Here is a 16,505-nt window from a genome sequence, read left to right as displayed (position 1 = left end):
TTAGTTATTTTGCATATCCAGTAAATGTATCTTGATTTAAGAATGTTTAGATATTTGTACTGGAAAACAAGTCAAAAATACTCAGCACATTTTTATAGTGCAATCTGGATAAATGGAAGAAAAAAAAGTTGCATTCAGTGTTTGTGTAATAAAACGTAGCAAATGTATTTGGTATTGAGATGATCCAACTTCATCTGGCACGCAGACGTCGCAGAACCGAGGGTGAAATTGTGTTGACCCAATCTCATCTTTAGTAATTCTCATTTTGCTATGCTATTATGCCTGTAATCACTGTAAAAATGACACACCCTGCTCATATCGGTGTAATCCTTTAAATATTAAAGTTACTGTTACACACAAACACACAGCATCCTCTTCATCTCTCACTGAATCATTGTTTGGGTTGACGACACACAATCCCTTTTCATCTTTCTGTCCTCTGCTTTGATTTAAACCCTCAATATCCTGCTACAGTCAGTCAGCCGCAGGCGTCAAGCTTCTCTCATCTGTACCCAAAGCATTTCAATGACAATTTGAAGCTCAAAACTGATTCCAGATCAGCACAGAATGATGGTTGAGCATACATGTCATCACTGAGATTTGAGATTTTATTGTTAAGGAAGGCTTTGAGAATCTCTGTGTTACAGTATTCACTGTATTTCATGTTTCATTAGCTTAAGTTTAATTTTATAACTCTTTATGCTCTATGTCAGCCATTGACTTTTATTAGTGTTTATTAAATCAAGCATTGTCACATTACTAAACGTGAACGTCACAAGATATATTTACTAGAAGAAAAATGGCTTGAGATATTAAGTCCTGTTTTCTGAAAAAAAAAAAAATGTATTAATATTAAAACATGAACAAATATCTGTCAGTGAGGTCTTTTTTCCCCTTTGTATTAAAGGATTAGTTCACTTCAGAATTAAAATTGGTAATCCTTACTCACCCCCATGTTATCCAAGATGTTTATGTCTTTCTTTTTTCAGTTGAAAAGAAATTAAGGTTTTTGAGGAAAACATTCCAGGATTTTTCTCCATATAATGAACTTCAGTGGGGTTCAATGGGCTGAAGGTCCAAATTGCAGTTTCAATGCAGCTTCAAAGGGCTCTACGCGATTCCAGATGAGGAATAAGGGTCTTGTCTAGTGAAAAGATCGGCCATTTTCTAAAAAAAATAAAAATGTATATACTTTTTAAGGCAAGGCAAGGCACTTTTATTTGTATAGCACATTTCATACACAGTGGTAATTCAAAGTGCTTTACATAAAGACGAATAATAAAAATAGAACATAAGGAATATAGAAATAACAGTAAAAACAGACAATTTTGCTATCTGGATGGATGAGCTGGAAGTCTTAGGGAGTTTTTTTATTGTTGTTGTTGTTGTCCGTCAGAGTGGATCTAAACGGATCTATCCATCGGAGCAGATCTGAATGGATCTTCCTCACACGACAGGAATCTCCTCTTTTGTCAAGACACCTCGAAATGCACCAGACTTTTTTTTTTTTTTTTTTGCACCAGACAGTCTGCACCAGACTTTTTAACCACAAATGGTCGTCTTGCACTGCTCTGTGATGCGCCACACATTACGCAATCACGTTGGAAAGGTCACACGTGATGTATACGGAAATACCGCGGTAGGGTGATAAACTCCATCTCATTTTCTCGTCCATCTTCAAAATCGTCCGACATTGTTGTTTTACCTTTTTTTGTAAAGGCCGTTTGACTTTGCATGTTCGCTTTGTTAGACACTGAATCAGTACTTCCGCCTACGTCACACATGACTATACTAGACAAGACCCTTATTCCTCTTCTGGGATCATGTAGAGCTCTTTAAAGCTGCACTGGAACTGCAATTTGGACCTTCAACCCATTGGTCCCTGATGAAGTATGGAGAAAAATCCTGGAATGTTTTCCTCAAAAACCCAAACATCCTAAACAAGACATAAACATCCTGGATGACATGGAGGTGAGTAAATGATCAGGAAAGTTTTAATTCTGAAGTGTACTAATCCTTTAAGATTAATTTTCAGACCCAATTTCATTTTTTCTAAGCTTACATTTAGGCTACAAATAAATTTTTTCAGAAATCAAAACTTATTATGTTAGGTTATTTTGCTTCTCCAATAATTGGATCTTGATTTAATGTTATTTGTACTGGAAAATAATAAATACTGAGATAATAAAACAACAAAAATAGTGAGGAAGAACATTAATTTTTGCATTGTAGCTCATTCTGCACATTTGCACTCAAACATTGAGCAGTTAAAGAGCGATTACTGAATTACTTTTTTATGTGGGAAATGAAGAAATGTGTGGATGTGATAAATCAGAGGTGTCGCTGTGTGTAAAATTTGCAAAAACTGAAGCATTTTTAGTGTAGGTCTCACTGGAGCTTTACAGTTTCCTCAGGCATTTCTGCATTTATTGGCGTGTAGGAGAGAAGGAGGGATGGGCTGGCACTGAACAGACAGACAGAGAGAGAGAGAGAGAGAGAGAGAGATGAAAACAGCAGCGTGTTTGCCAGTGGAGTTGTTTATCAGTTAACACTGGAGCTGTTTTTGAAGTCTCATAAGCAGGCCATGAGAGAGAGAGACAGTTCAGTAACAGGGGCCAGGGATTGTGTAACTCTTGCGATCTTTGCATTTATCTCTTTCCTGTAAGTATGTCACTATAAAATGTCTCTATAATGTTTTGTGCTTTTCTAAACTCTAGCATTGCTAGTTGATGACATTTGCGGCATTAAAGGCACAATGTAAGAAATAAATGTGTAAGATTTTGGTGTAAATATGTATAATATAACAATTATATAATTTGTTGAATTGAGTACTTATGAGAATGTTTAAATCTAGAGAAATAAGCAATTTTAACCAGGACACGGACCGTGTCCATGTGTCGCCTATCAATGACATCATACCCGCATTAACCTCGGTTTACGGTTTTATTTTGTAGAAACCATGGAAACACCAAAGACGCTTTAAAATATTATGTGTTTTATTAGACAGGCGAGCAACTGTTTGGATACATTTAACGACAGAAAACTAATCATAATATAGCTAAACACAGTAAGTCTTATTGTGTAAATCTTGTTTTCTTGATTTACCATGTTTTACCATGCCTAATATCGATCTAACTTACTGCAGTGTGCAACAAGTGTCTCATAGTAGCCACCAAGCAAACGCAGATTAGCATTATAACAACTTTCAACACACAAATCTAATATGATAAAACAGCACCGCGTTACCCCACATATTTTTGACTGGAAGAAGCGGAAGTGGCCGTCTGAGGCATAATAAGTTCTTCTGCTCTCGAGCCGTGCTGACACGCTTGTGTCTCATTAGCAATCATTCCAGTGGCCTCGTTCAGCTCCAACGGCTTTCAGCCTCACCTTGCTTCATACTACAGTAATGTTAATAAATCTTTAATGAATATGATTTCTGCCCAAGCCCTGTCGGAATCTTTTCCACCAGCTGTAGACGTGAAGAAAACACCTCCCATGATCCCGCGAAATCAAGGCGTCATCAAGCTACACCTTTGTTTTGAATAAGCGACCTCTAGCGGCAAAAAACTACATACTGTGCCTTTAAAGGATTAGTCCACTTTCAAATACAATTTTTCTGATAATTCACTCACCCCCATGTCATCCAAGATGTTCATGTCTTTCTTTCATCAGTCGAAAAGAAATTAAGGTTTTTGATGGAAATATTCCAGGATTATTCTCATTCTTATAGTGGTCTTCAATGACCTCCAGACGGTTGAAGGTCAAAATTACAGTTTCAGTGCAGCTTCAAAGGGCTTTAAACGTTACCAGACGAGGAATGAGGGTCTTATCTAGGGAAATGATCGGTCATTTTTGGAAAAAAAAAAAACCTGTATATTCTTTATAAACACAAATTATCGCCTTGCACGTGTTTCTGCTTTCCGCATTCTTTAAAACGCTTACGCTGTATGTCCTACGCCTTCCCTATTCAACTTACGGAATGAACGCAGTGCCAGTTTAGTTTTTCTCCGTAAGTAGAATAGGGAAGGTGTAGGACATACGGCACGTGCAAGGCGATCATTTGTGTTTATAAAGCATATACAGTTGTATTTTTTTAGAAAATGGCTGATTGTTTCGCTAGATAAGACCCTTATTCCTTGTTTGGTATAATTTAAAGCCCTTTGAAGCTGCACTGAAACTGTAATTTTGACCTTCAAATGTTTGGAGGTCATTGAAGTCCACTATAAGGAGAATAATCCTGGAATGTTTTCATCAAAAACCTTAATTTCTTTTCGACTGAAGAAAGAAGGACATGAACATCTTCGATGACATGGGGGTGAGAATTTTTTATGTAAAAGTGAACTAATCCTAATGTGAAAATACATTTTTTTTTTTAGTTAAACTACCATTCAAAAGTTTGGAGTCTGTAAGATTTGTTAATATTTCTAAAAAGAAGACTCTTCTGCTCACCAAGGATGCATTTATTTGATAAAATAAGTAAAATAAAGAAATGTTTTGCTGTTTTCTGTTTAAATATTTTTAAAAATGTAATTTATTCCTGTGATCAAAGCTGAATTTTCAGCATCATTACTCCAGTCTTCAGTGTCACATGATCCTTCAGAAATCATTCTCATATGCTGATTTGCTGCTCAAGAAATATTTCTGATTATCATCAATGTTGAAAATAGTTATAGTGAATATTTTTTTTACAGGATTCTTTGTTGAATAGAAAGTTCAAAAGAACAGCATTTATTTAAAATAGAAATATTTTGTAAAATAATGTATTTACTGTCACTTTTGATCAATTTAATGCCTGCTTGCTGGATAAAAATATAAAAGTATTTCAAAAAATCTCTGACAGACCCCAAACCTTTGAACAGTATGTGCACATGAATGACCAACATTTTAAATTTCACTGCTGTATTTAAATAATATGATAACATTATTATATATGATCATATGTATAAGTTTAATGACTTTTTGCATGCAGTGTAATAATTGCACAATCCAACATTTATTTGGACATTGAAGTTGACATACTGATATTCGCAACATATATTCACACGTGTATAATATAATATCATATTTAGTATGAATCTGTCAAAATACCACAGTTCCCTACAGCTTATGTGGATTGAGCAGCCTTATTTATGTTTGGTTTTGGCTGAAAGTTTTGCGCTGTTTTCCTAGTCGATGCTGTTTAAGATTTTTGGGCTGTTTAATATGGTTTCAGCTAGCTTCATCACGTCATTTGGGTCTCATAGGGGTTTGTAACAGAGAAATCTTTGTCAAATTCAAATGGGTTGCACAACTTCCCACAGCTTTGGGCAGTGCAGTCAAATCCAGAGGAAATGAACTCGCTCACTAGTCGATTTCACCATGTTGTCCATTGGTTTGTGAAGATAAATGCATGCCTTTCTTATATGCGATTAGTCTAAGATTGAAGTCCCCTTTTTATTATATAATTAAAATATATGCACAAAGATGTTCTTTTAGCTAATCCTACTGTGTCGTGTTTCAGCTGAGCAAGACAAACCTGTTCACCATTTTTTTTTGCAGATTTCAGCTTAAGAAATGTTCAGCGTTGAGATTCTAGACAAGATGATTGTCTTTTACAGTGCAAGGCGTGATTTGAATATATCTGCATATTCAGAGCATATTAGCATAGTCTCATATGCATTCATACCAGAGGAGAGATGGGTTGTGTGTCGTAACCGAGTGTGTGCGGGTCGGTCGGCTGTTTGTATCGATCCATCCACTCCTGCGCAAAATGCATTAGAGCCTGTCAATAGACTCGTGGCCTGTTTTAGCTTCGCTTTCACTCTCAATACCAATATTCCTCTGAAATAACTCCATCACTCTCTTCAGAAGCAAATACAATTTCATTTTCATGCTGTTTTCTTCACTGCTGATTGGAGTCATGTGACTCCAATGAGTGTATGTCAATTTTAACTATGATTTCTGGCCTTGAGGGGTAAATCTCTCAAAAACATGTTCAAGTTATATTTCACTACAAAAACACATAAGAAAAATAGTAAATTATATTTCACAATGATATATTAAAATGATTTAAAATATAAATAAAAAAAAATGACATTTTTTCATGACAAATAAACCACATTTTCACCCAAATTCTCCATGGTTTATTGGTTCTGAATATTATATTTCTGACTTCTTTTTGTTCTCTGCATTATTCTTAATGCGATAACAGACTTTCAAAATATTATATTGAACTAATTAAAATAGTCATCTATTTTATATTTTGAGTATAAATTATTATTTATATAATTTCAAATTTTCTGTCTTTTAATTTTGTCAGTAGGTGTGACCTGGAAATGTTCTTGACAGGTCCAGGTAATATTTCACCACAAAAACACAAGAGAAAAATAGGATATTATATTTTGCAATTATATATGAAAATGGTTTAAATTTAAAATAATAAATATTTAATATTGTGACATTTTTTTTCATCACCATTAAACTGCATTCTGCACCCAAATTCTCATTGGTTTACTGTGTGTGAAATTGTTTTTTTTCTGATTTTTTTTTTTTTTTCTCTCAATTATTTTTATCTGAAAAATGGCCTTCATTTTCTTTTAGATAATTATTTTATTTAATAATTTAAACATTTACATATGAAAATATTTTAAATATGAAAGATTATTTAAATAATTCCTACTTTTTTTTCTTTTGAGTTTGTCACTAGATGTGATCTGGATAAGTTCTCGACAGGTTTTAGTGAGATTCATCTCAATCCTCCTACGCTGCTTATTTTTCTTTCACACATTTTCTGTCTTTCAATTCTATTCCATCCTCTACGCTTCTTTTTCTGTCATCTTTTCTCGTGACAGACTGTCTCCCGATGGTTTAGCCGTTATTATGTGTTGTGAAGTATAAGTGACTCACTGGAGTGAGAGAGAGAGGGGCAGACGAGAGGATAACGAGCACTGAAGAGATGAACAGGGCTAGACGTTAACGATGTTAACGGCTCTCCAGTCATGATTAATCGCATTCACGGCTCATTTATGACACGTCATCCATCTGCGGCAGCAGCTCGACGCTAATCAATAAGCACAACATGATCAATGAATGCTGACTGAAAACAAGGCATAAACTCTATTGATGTCTTACAGAATCATCGTTTCGAAAGTTCATGGTGAAAAAGAAGTACAATTTAGCATACTTTTTTTTTTTAAGTACTTATGGAAAAATATACTTTAAAAAGTGTAATTTTTTCAGATACTTAATTGCAGGTAATTTACAATTAAATGAAAATATATTATAGTTTAAATTTATACAAAAGACAGTTGAGGGTTTTTTTTACCCACTTAAGTATGTCTTTATGTGTAATTTCGTAAATTCTTCTATTGTCTAATGAAACAGTTAAATTGTACTGGTCGAATAGTACTGATAGGCTTTTATGGTATCTAAAATATACTTTAAATGGTTAGTTCACCCAAAAATGGAAATTCTGTCATTAAATTATTAGAAAATCAGCCCAAGCTTTACTCACGATCAAGCCATCCTAGGTGTCTATGATTTTCTTCTTTATGATGAACATAATCGCAGAAATATTAATACATACGCATCAAAGCTTTACAATGGCAGTGAACGGGGGTCACAAGTATGATACTTTACTCCATAACTTGTTAAATATGGATATTTATTTACACAAATGCATCGCTTTGCTTCAGAAGGCCTTTATTAACACCCCGGAGCTATGTGGAGCACATGCTCATGATGGATGGATGTGGATGGAAGCACTTCCTTCAGCTCATACTCATTGAGCCCTATCACTGCCATTATAAAGCTCGGACATGTCAGGATATTTATTAATATTTCTGTATTCAAAAAGAAGAAAGTCAAATACACCTAGGATGGCTTCAGGGTGAGCTTGGGTTAATTTTCATTTCAAAGTGAACTAAACCTTTATTTAGTCACCCTCATGTCGTTCCACATCTGTAAGACCTTTGTTCATCTTTGGAACACAATATTTTTGATAAAATCCGAGATTTATATTACTTTTCCATAGACAGCAATATAATCACCACGTTCAAGGTCCAGAAAGATACTAAAGACATCATTAAAACCATCAACGTGACTGCAGTGGTTCAACCTTAATTTTATGAAGTGACAAGAATACTTTTTGTGCGCAAAAACAAAACAAAAATAGCGACTTTATTCTCTTCTGTGTTATTCTCACAGATTGTTTACGTTTGTTTAGATTGTTTTGCGTTGTTTACGTCCAGCGCTTCCATGTTCTATGTCAGAACGCCGACTCATTAAAATATCTTTTATAAAGTGCACTTTTTAAAAGTAAGAAATATAGTCAGGAACACTCAAGTTCACGTAAGTGTCTTTTATTTTATTAACACATCTTCTGCAAATACATATTTTTTAAAAATATACCTAATATTTTAAGTGCACTTTCAATACAATTAAACACTTCTTTTTCACATGGGCAGTCATGCCAGTGTTTGGGTTTTTTGTTTTATTTTTATTAATTCGAAACATAATTTAAGTAATATTTGAAGTAGTTGGAAGAGGTTAAAACACCTCAATACCATGGTAAAATCCCTGTACCACATGGTATCTCATGGTTTTTTACTGCATTTGTTAATGAATTGCAATGGATTTTTCTCTTTGGAGACCATAATTGGTCTCAGTTCTCACTGTGGAGATGGTGAATCACTCTGTTGTGATTGTGAAAGTTCTGTGGTGGCCGTCATTCCCAGTCAGGATTATTTTTAGTTTGTGGATGATGCATTCGTGTGATTCCACTGACCAGCTGCAACTGAGAGTCAGCGATTGGGTCGATGTCCGAGAGAGAGATGGAGGTTGCTGTGGTGACTGATCGTTTATGGTTGAACCACAGAGAAGAAATGGCCCCCTGAGGCCTGAACACACACACACACACTGATGCTACGTCAGAACAAAAGTGCAGCTTCACAGGCTGCCAATGCATAAAGGTGCAACATTACGCAACCTAAAAGACCCACAAAAAAAGTTGGTCACAATTTTTGGCACACCAGGCAGATCGCCTGAAGGTAAAGCAATATACAGGAGATGCTGTGCACAGGTTTATATCAGTCTATAAAATCAAAAAGTTCAGGGCTGATGGTTTGAACACTTGAACTAATTGCTGAATTGGTCTGATTTTTACTAGGACTGTGTTTCAAATCTTTGAAAGATAGAGTTTGTTTGAGGCACTCAGGTAAAGTAGATCTTCATAATAAGTGTGCATTTTGATTTGTTTTCTGTCATATTACTTTTGAATAGACTGTAATTATGCTCATATTAAACATACAAGAACTCTGTGGTGTATTTTATGATTAGTTCTCTTCCATCACAGTCTATTATTGTGGTATAATCAGTTTTATAACCACAAATCACTTTGTTTTTTTAGGGTCAGTTTACAATTTACATATTGATCCAGATGGTCTCTTCCTGTTTCTTAGTGGGCAGCTCTGGTCCAGAACATGTTTCAATAAGAACCAGATGTCTGAGATATATCGTAAAAAAATAGATTAAAAAAATATGCCACAAGTCTCGAGTTTGCATTAGTTACTCCACATGGTTCATTGAAGATCTGCTCCAGCTGATTCAGTGAGTCATTAGGTTGATTCAAAGCAATTATATACTATTATAAGAGTTCAAAATTGAATCATTAAAGATTCTCATGCATTCAAAGAATTATCAGTCATTCATTTATTGAATCACGCTGTGTTGTCTATAATTGTTTAGCATGTTGCCCAAATGTGTTTGTATTTTTGCCACCTAGTTTTTCTCACATCCAGTTTAAAACGAAACTGATAACTGTGGTATTTGTTTTTTATTGATTTAAAGAACGTTATGAACATTCCACCATTTGATTTAAAAATGGAACCCGATCAGAATAAGAACCATTTCGTTATTCCCAGCACTGCAGGGGAATGTATTAACAGCCTCTCCCTCTCTCTCTCTATGGTAATTTGTTCTTGCTGTAATTTCTAATTAAGATGAGTAAAACCCAGCGGAGTCGTGATGGTCCCATCGGAATACTGGCACACACGTGTATCTGTGTGCATGTGCATGTGTGTGTTCTCATTATTGTTAAGTGGCCGTTTTTGTCGCAATGTTTATGATGCATTCTTCTGTTTTGCATTTCAGGACAGCGTAACTGATCACCATGACGACAGAAATGCAGGAGATCGCCATCACGGAGGAGAAGCCTTTACTGCCGGGTCAATCGGACCCTGTGAAGGTCACCAAACACACACTTATGTCATTAGATTACAGTTTTGCTGCCACCTGCTGCACATTTGAAGAACTTCAACATACACAAATATAACATAAGAAGCTATTGTTTATGCATTGGATAATGTGTATAATGGATTATTCAGACTAATTGTATGAGCATCGGTTGTAAAACACAGTGAGCTCAACACCTCTCGAGTTCTGCATTAATGCACCAAACTGTGACATTGCCTGGCAACCAGAGAGCCTGCAATTAGATTAATTAACAGTGCTATTTATTTGTTAATGGTGTTTACTATACTAAGTCAAAGCACTGTTACTGTTTCACACATTTAAAATGAGTGATTTTACCAAACTCTGAGAATTTAACAGATGCACCATTTTCACCTGCCAAACCAAAAGGTGAAAACACATTGTGAAGAATGATTAAAAGTTCTTTCACCTGTTTTATCATATGTTAGGATTGTGTCAGTGAGCTTTCCATGAACAAACAGCACTTACTTTTGCTTCAAAGATTGTATTTTATCCTATCACTCTTGCCACAATTTTATAGTTTGCCAGTTAAGGCTGCGTGATACTGTGGTTTTACCATAGCCGCACTAAATTGCACCTCCCAAATTGTGGTAAAATCACTTTAATGCACAACCTAAGTGGCTTATTGCTTCATTTTGTACTTTGTCATACCGTATCATTTTATTTATTCATTCTTTTCTGTCATTTTTATTTGTTTTAATTAATTTAAAATACATTTTTTATCCTACTTTTTATTGTTTTTTCTTAATGTACCTTTTCATGATTACAGTTTTATAAAAAAAAAAAAAAACTTTCATGTAAAGCACATTTAAATACCATTTTGTATATGAAATGTGCTAACTGATAAATGTTAAATATGATACAGTCATGCTGTGTTTTAACTTTTTGTATACGTCAACCTAATCACTATAGATTCAGTAGGCTATAAACTGTTTGTTTGAACTCAGACTTGAGATATTTGTATACATGTGTAGCAAACAGAGATATTGATTGCTTCTGCTGATATCAAGATTGTGTGGTTTGAGATTGGTGTGATTATTTCTGTGCAGGACTGTGCAGAGGTCGCAGCCCGAATACTACTGGATCAAGGCCAGGTGGGTTAAAAGTGTGCGGGACATTCATGATGCACTCATTGTGTGTTTGGGTAGTTGACAGATAAATGGTCCATCAATGTTTTTCATCATCATTAATAATTTTTTACTACTTTTAGAGTGAATTTGCATGCATAATAATGATCAAATTGTTAAAATTAGGTTCATATCTAGTCATATCACTGCTTGAAATGTCATGTCAGCTACCCATTATTGCTTTCCATCATTTTTCATTATAAACGCATGAGCATTGTTGTATCAAGCGTTCACCTCTTTCTTTGTGTTTGTACAGGAACACAGTGTGGAGACGCCTCATGGCGTGCTGCACGTGACAGTTCACGGTGCCGGAAACGCACGCAGACCGGCCATACTGACCATCCATGATGTGGGAATGGACAGTAAGTCACTCACACTCACACTGACGGGGGTAACGCATTACAAGTAACGGGAGTTACGTAATCAGATAACTAGTAACTAGTAAAGTAATGCATTACTATTAAATTTACAACAAAATATCTGAGATACTTTTTAAAATACTTTGTTTTCATATTTATTGACTGACACCTCTCCTGTCTCCATGTTGAGAGAAATCACAAGTACGTTCAGAGGTGTTGTGTGTAAACATGATGGTTATTGTAGTTCTAGACTAAATGTGAGCATACATTTTCTCATCTCACTTGCACAAAAACAGATTCAAGTATTCCTCAAAATGAATAAAAACAGTGAAGTGCAAACTCAGAATATTACGCAAACCTGCAATAATTAAATATGTTAAATAACACAAATATACTTTATGTATTTAATCTCTCTTTATTTACTAATGTCTTTGCTGCTGACCTTCGATGATGCAATTCAGACATACTAATTAGCAAAAATGACTTTAGATAAACATCACATTTGTGTTTTTTCTCTTTTGTTTGTTTGTTTTATTGTTGAACTAAGGGGCTGTTTACACAACACCATTTTCAACTAAAAATGAAAAACTTTGGGCCTGAAAATCCAAACTTTTGAAAACCGGTTTTGTTTTCAAAACGATACCGTTATTGTCTTTGTGTAAACTACAAAAACATGTTAAGTCTATTGGTGCATGGTGTTTCTTTACATAGTGACATCGCCAACTACTGGCCTGGCAGCAGAATACAGCATTTTTAGTCATTTTTGTGGAATCCGTCTGAACGGGGATCTGTACGCCAAAAACATAAAGGAAAAACTTTTCTGGTTTTAGTACGTCATTGTCGTGTATATGTACACTTAGGCACCATTTACACTAGTGTGTTTTTGTTTTAAAATGCATCCGTTTTTACACAGTTACGCCTGTCGTTTACACTATGCCGGCATTTTCGAACCTCGAAAACAGAGATTTTTGAAAACGCTGCAGAGCCCATTTTAGATTAAAAACTCCAGGGTTGCGTTTCAGTGTAAACGTACCAAAACTGAGACTTTTGAAAATAATGGTGTGGCTGCCGGTGCCCACATTCGCTCTGCGTATCCTTGACGATCGTTTAATGGCTGCCCACTTTCGCTCTGTTTATCCTTGACGACTATGTATACAATAACATGGAGACTGAACTGCAATCGTTTGCTGGCTTTGTTGTCATATTTAACAGCCATTGTGCAGTTAAGCTCACTTTGCATTTTTTAATACTGCAGCCATCTATATGCATAAGAGGCAACTGTTTACACTTGTACGTGCATGCCCAGTGTGCATGAATGGTCATGTGACATGCGTTTTCGGTCATGTAGTGTAGACGGAGATCGTTTCTGAAACGCTGTGGAAACATCTGTGTAGACGAGGATCATTTTCATTTTAAAATCCCATTTTAAAACGAAAACGCACTAGTGTAAACAGGGCCTTACAGTGTTGAACTTTCTTCTCAAGCATCTTATTCTTCTGTAATCCAGAATAGCAGCACAGCTGAAAGGTTTGTTTAAGCTGTGCATTGGCATTTCCTTCACCCTGAGACTTAATAGAACTTTTTTTGTATGTTTGTTTGTTTGTGTTTTTGTTATTAAAAACAACAAGTAAGCCTCAGCCAGGTGAGAAAAAGTAACACAAATGTAACATATTGCATTACTTTACATAAAAGTAACTAAGTAGCACAGTTAGTTACTTTTCAGGGAGGAATGCAATACTGTAATGCAGTACTTTTAAAAGTACCTTTCCCCAACACTGCTGACAGACAGTAACACATTTTATTTTTTTTAGCACAAATAACACAACTTTGGTTATACAAAACACACCATTTCCACAGTTGTACATCAAAGAATATAAAAAATAACTTTGTTCTCTCAATTCTCTCAATTTTTTTTTTAAACAAGCAAACATAAATTTCAGGGAACCTTCTTGAAACATGACAAAAACAAATGACCAATCACTTTTGTAACTGATTCACTGATACTAACCGAAATCACCTATGGATATTTAAAATCTTTTTTTTTTTTTATCTTTTTTTTTTTTTTTTTTATCTTTTTGACTTTTTGATGCCACTGACCCCTAAATATGATGTTGCAATTCTGTAAAATCTTTAAGACTTTTCCCTCTTATGCTCATCAAGGCTGTATTCATTTGATCAAAATACAGCAATGTTGTGAAATAAAGAACTGCATTTGTTTGAAATAGAAATCTTATCATTATAAGTATTATTATTTTTAGATCATTATATGTCACTTTTGATCAAATGAATGCATCCTTGTTAAATAAAAGTTTTAATTTATTTTTAAAAATGCAGCAAACACGAGTTTCAACATCAATAATAATGAGAATGAATTCTGAAGGATCATGTGACACTGAAGACTGGAGTAATGATGCTGAAAATTCAGCTTTGATCACAGGAATAAATTCCATTTTAAAATATATTCATTTAAAACAGTTCATTTAAATTGTACCAATGTTTTACAGTTTTTACTGTATTCCTGATCAAATAAATACAGCCTTGGTGAGAAGAAGAGTCTTCTTTCAAAAACATAAAGTAACATTTTTAATGTGTACAGTAATACCTGGATCTTTTAAGCTGACACTGTGTCCTTTTTATGTAAATGTAAAATATAATACAGTAGCTGTGATTAATCTCATTACAGACTAGTTTTTAGCAAGCAGAATAAAACTGTAACCGTGAAAAATTCTGTGAATGTTATGTATTCTGGTGTAAATGAAACAATGTAAAAAAATAATGGCTAAAAGCAGATGTAGATGTGACGTTAGACGATAGAAGTAAAGCATATAAACATATTTGCTTTTGTTTTGGATAATGATGCTTTTCCTCTAGATATGAGGTAGAACTAACTAGTTAATTTTTCAGGAATCGCCTCCTAAATTTGCACTGCTGACCGCGTGGTGCCGTGTAAATTATTCCTGAGAAGTAAACAGGGACACAATGGATCTCAATGGAATGGAATAGAATGGACTCACAAGCAATGATCACGTGAGCGATCTCAGTCTGAAGTTGAACTTCACACCGTCCGTTTCGCCAAACGCTCTGAACAATGAACACTCTGAACTTCCTCATGCTGACACACAAGTTTTGTGAGTCTCTGATGCCTCCTCCGTTACAGATGTCTATAATGCTATTGAAGTCATCCTTATGCAGAAAAGACTGGTGAGGATTTACACCACAAAGACGTGTTCTAGTTAAATAATCTACCCAGATGTGTGACTTTGTCGTGTCGAAATTAATTTGGAGAACATGTTTGCTTATAAAGACATTAAATGTGTTTTGATCCGACGTTTTCTGACAGGGAGCTGGCCAATTAGAAAACAGCTCAGGTTGATCATCGCTGGAAGTGACGTTATTCAATCCATCACCGAACACCAGAGTCACGAAGAGCATAAGAACCGTCAATCTCATCCTGAAAATTGCAACAGATGTTTAGAGATTTGCAGTTAGTTGAAACATTTTGTAAGATAATGAACACAATTTTTTTCTACAATATAATAAAACTTGCAGCAATTATGTGGCCAAACACATCAACACCATTTGTATTTTGTATTTAGGAATGATTACTTCAAAGACTATGATGATGTTCAACGTTATTTATAGCTTTATAACTTCGAAAAATAAACTGATTCAGTTTCGTCAAAGATTGGACAGACTTTGTTATAAATAAGTATGTGAATCAGTTCAAAATTGCAGTATTTTTCTGATTGACCTTGAAAAATGATTTTAATAACTTTAGGTAAGTTAATAACTTTTTAAAAGTATTTTTACCAGATCCAAATGTGTTAAAAATCAGATTAAAACTTTAAAAAGTACATTTTCAATAGAATTTAACTGTATATGTCATAGTTCATTTAGTAGACTTTCTGAAACCTTTTTGTAAAATGTCACCATTATAACATGCTACAAATTCATAAAATAGTGTCAGTTATTTACCTTTTTAGTTCCTGAGAACTTAAACACGGCAACCCTCAACTGTTAAACGAGTCTCACTTCCCAATAACGGTTGGATATTTTGTGCTGTCAAAGAAAAAATGTGTCAAACTGTTTTTACCAGGTTTTCTTCCCTTGTTTTTGACATCAGCATTTGCTGCAATGTAACATACACCACGTTTGGGGTCAGAAAGTGTTTTGATGTTTCAGAAAGAAGTCTCTTCTGCGCACCAAGGCAGCATTTATTTGATCAAAAATACAGTAAAAAATAGTGAAATATTATTACAATTTAAAATAGCTGTTTTCTATTTCAATATAAGTTAAAATGTAATTTATTCATGTGATCAAAGTTGAATTTTCAACATCAGTCTTCAGTGTCACATATCCTTCAGAAATCATTCTAATATGCTGATTAGATGCTCAAGAACCATTTCTGATTATTGGTGAGCATTTATTTAAATTTAAAATGTTTGTAACATTACTGTCACTTTCAATTGAATGCATCCTTGATTAAAAAAGTATGCATTTATTTAAAAAAAAAAATAAAAATCACACAGACTCCAACAGAAGTGTAGCATACATAGTACTTAAAACCTCTATTTTGATCAAATAAAAAAACATCAAAGCAGATGCAATGAATAAGATACAGATTTACCTTTGTGTCGTTCTGAGCTTGTGCAAAAGAAAGAGTCTCGTTGAGTTCGAGCTGAAGTTTAGAAAGTGTCACTGGTCTGATATTTATTGGGTGGAAAAGAGACAGGTGTGAAAATCCGCCCATTTCTTGGAAAAGCACTGC

The 16,505-nt window shown here is 34.6% G+C and overlaps 1 protein-coding gene and 1 long non-coding RNA gene across 2 annotated transcripts in view; one reads left to right on the top strand and one right to left on the bottom strand.

Moving 5' to 3' along the window:
* Positions 1-16,505, top strand: part of ndrg2 (NDRG family member 2) — a 45,409-nt gene that overhangs the window by 10,640 nt on the left and 18,264 nt on the right. The window contains exons 2-4 of the mRNA XM_067399772.1: positions 10,132-10,225; positions 11,301-11,345; positions 11,635-11,740. Coding sequence (XP_067255873.1) covers positions 10,151-10,225; positions 11,301-11,345; positions 11,635-11,740 — 226 coding nt within the window. The 5' untranslated portion in view covers positions 10,132-10,150. The remainder of the gene's footprint in view (positions 1-10,131; positions 10,226-11,300; positions 11,346-11,634; positions 11,741-16,505) is intronic.
* On the bottom strand, positions 13,536-16,431 carry LOC137029940 (uncharacterized). The gene is made up of 3 exons (XR_010896354.1): positions 16,365-16,431; positions 15,713-15,796; positions 13,536-15,188 (listed from the first exon to the last, which is right to left on the bottom strand). It is a non-coding gene; the product is annotated as an uncharacterized lncRNA (long non-coding RNA).

Source organism: Chanodichthys erythropterus, chromosome 11 (assembly GCF_024489055.1).
Source record: "Chanodichthys erythropterus isolate Z2021 chromosome 11, ASM2448905v1, whole genome shotgun sequence".
NCBI lineage: Eukaryota > Metazoa > Chordata > Actinopteri > Cypriniformes > Xenocyprididae > Chanodichthys > Chanodichthys erythropterus.
Note: the sequence above shows the minus strand (reverse complement) of the source record. Positions and strands in the feature narration are given on the sequence as shown.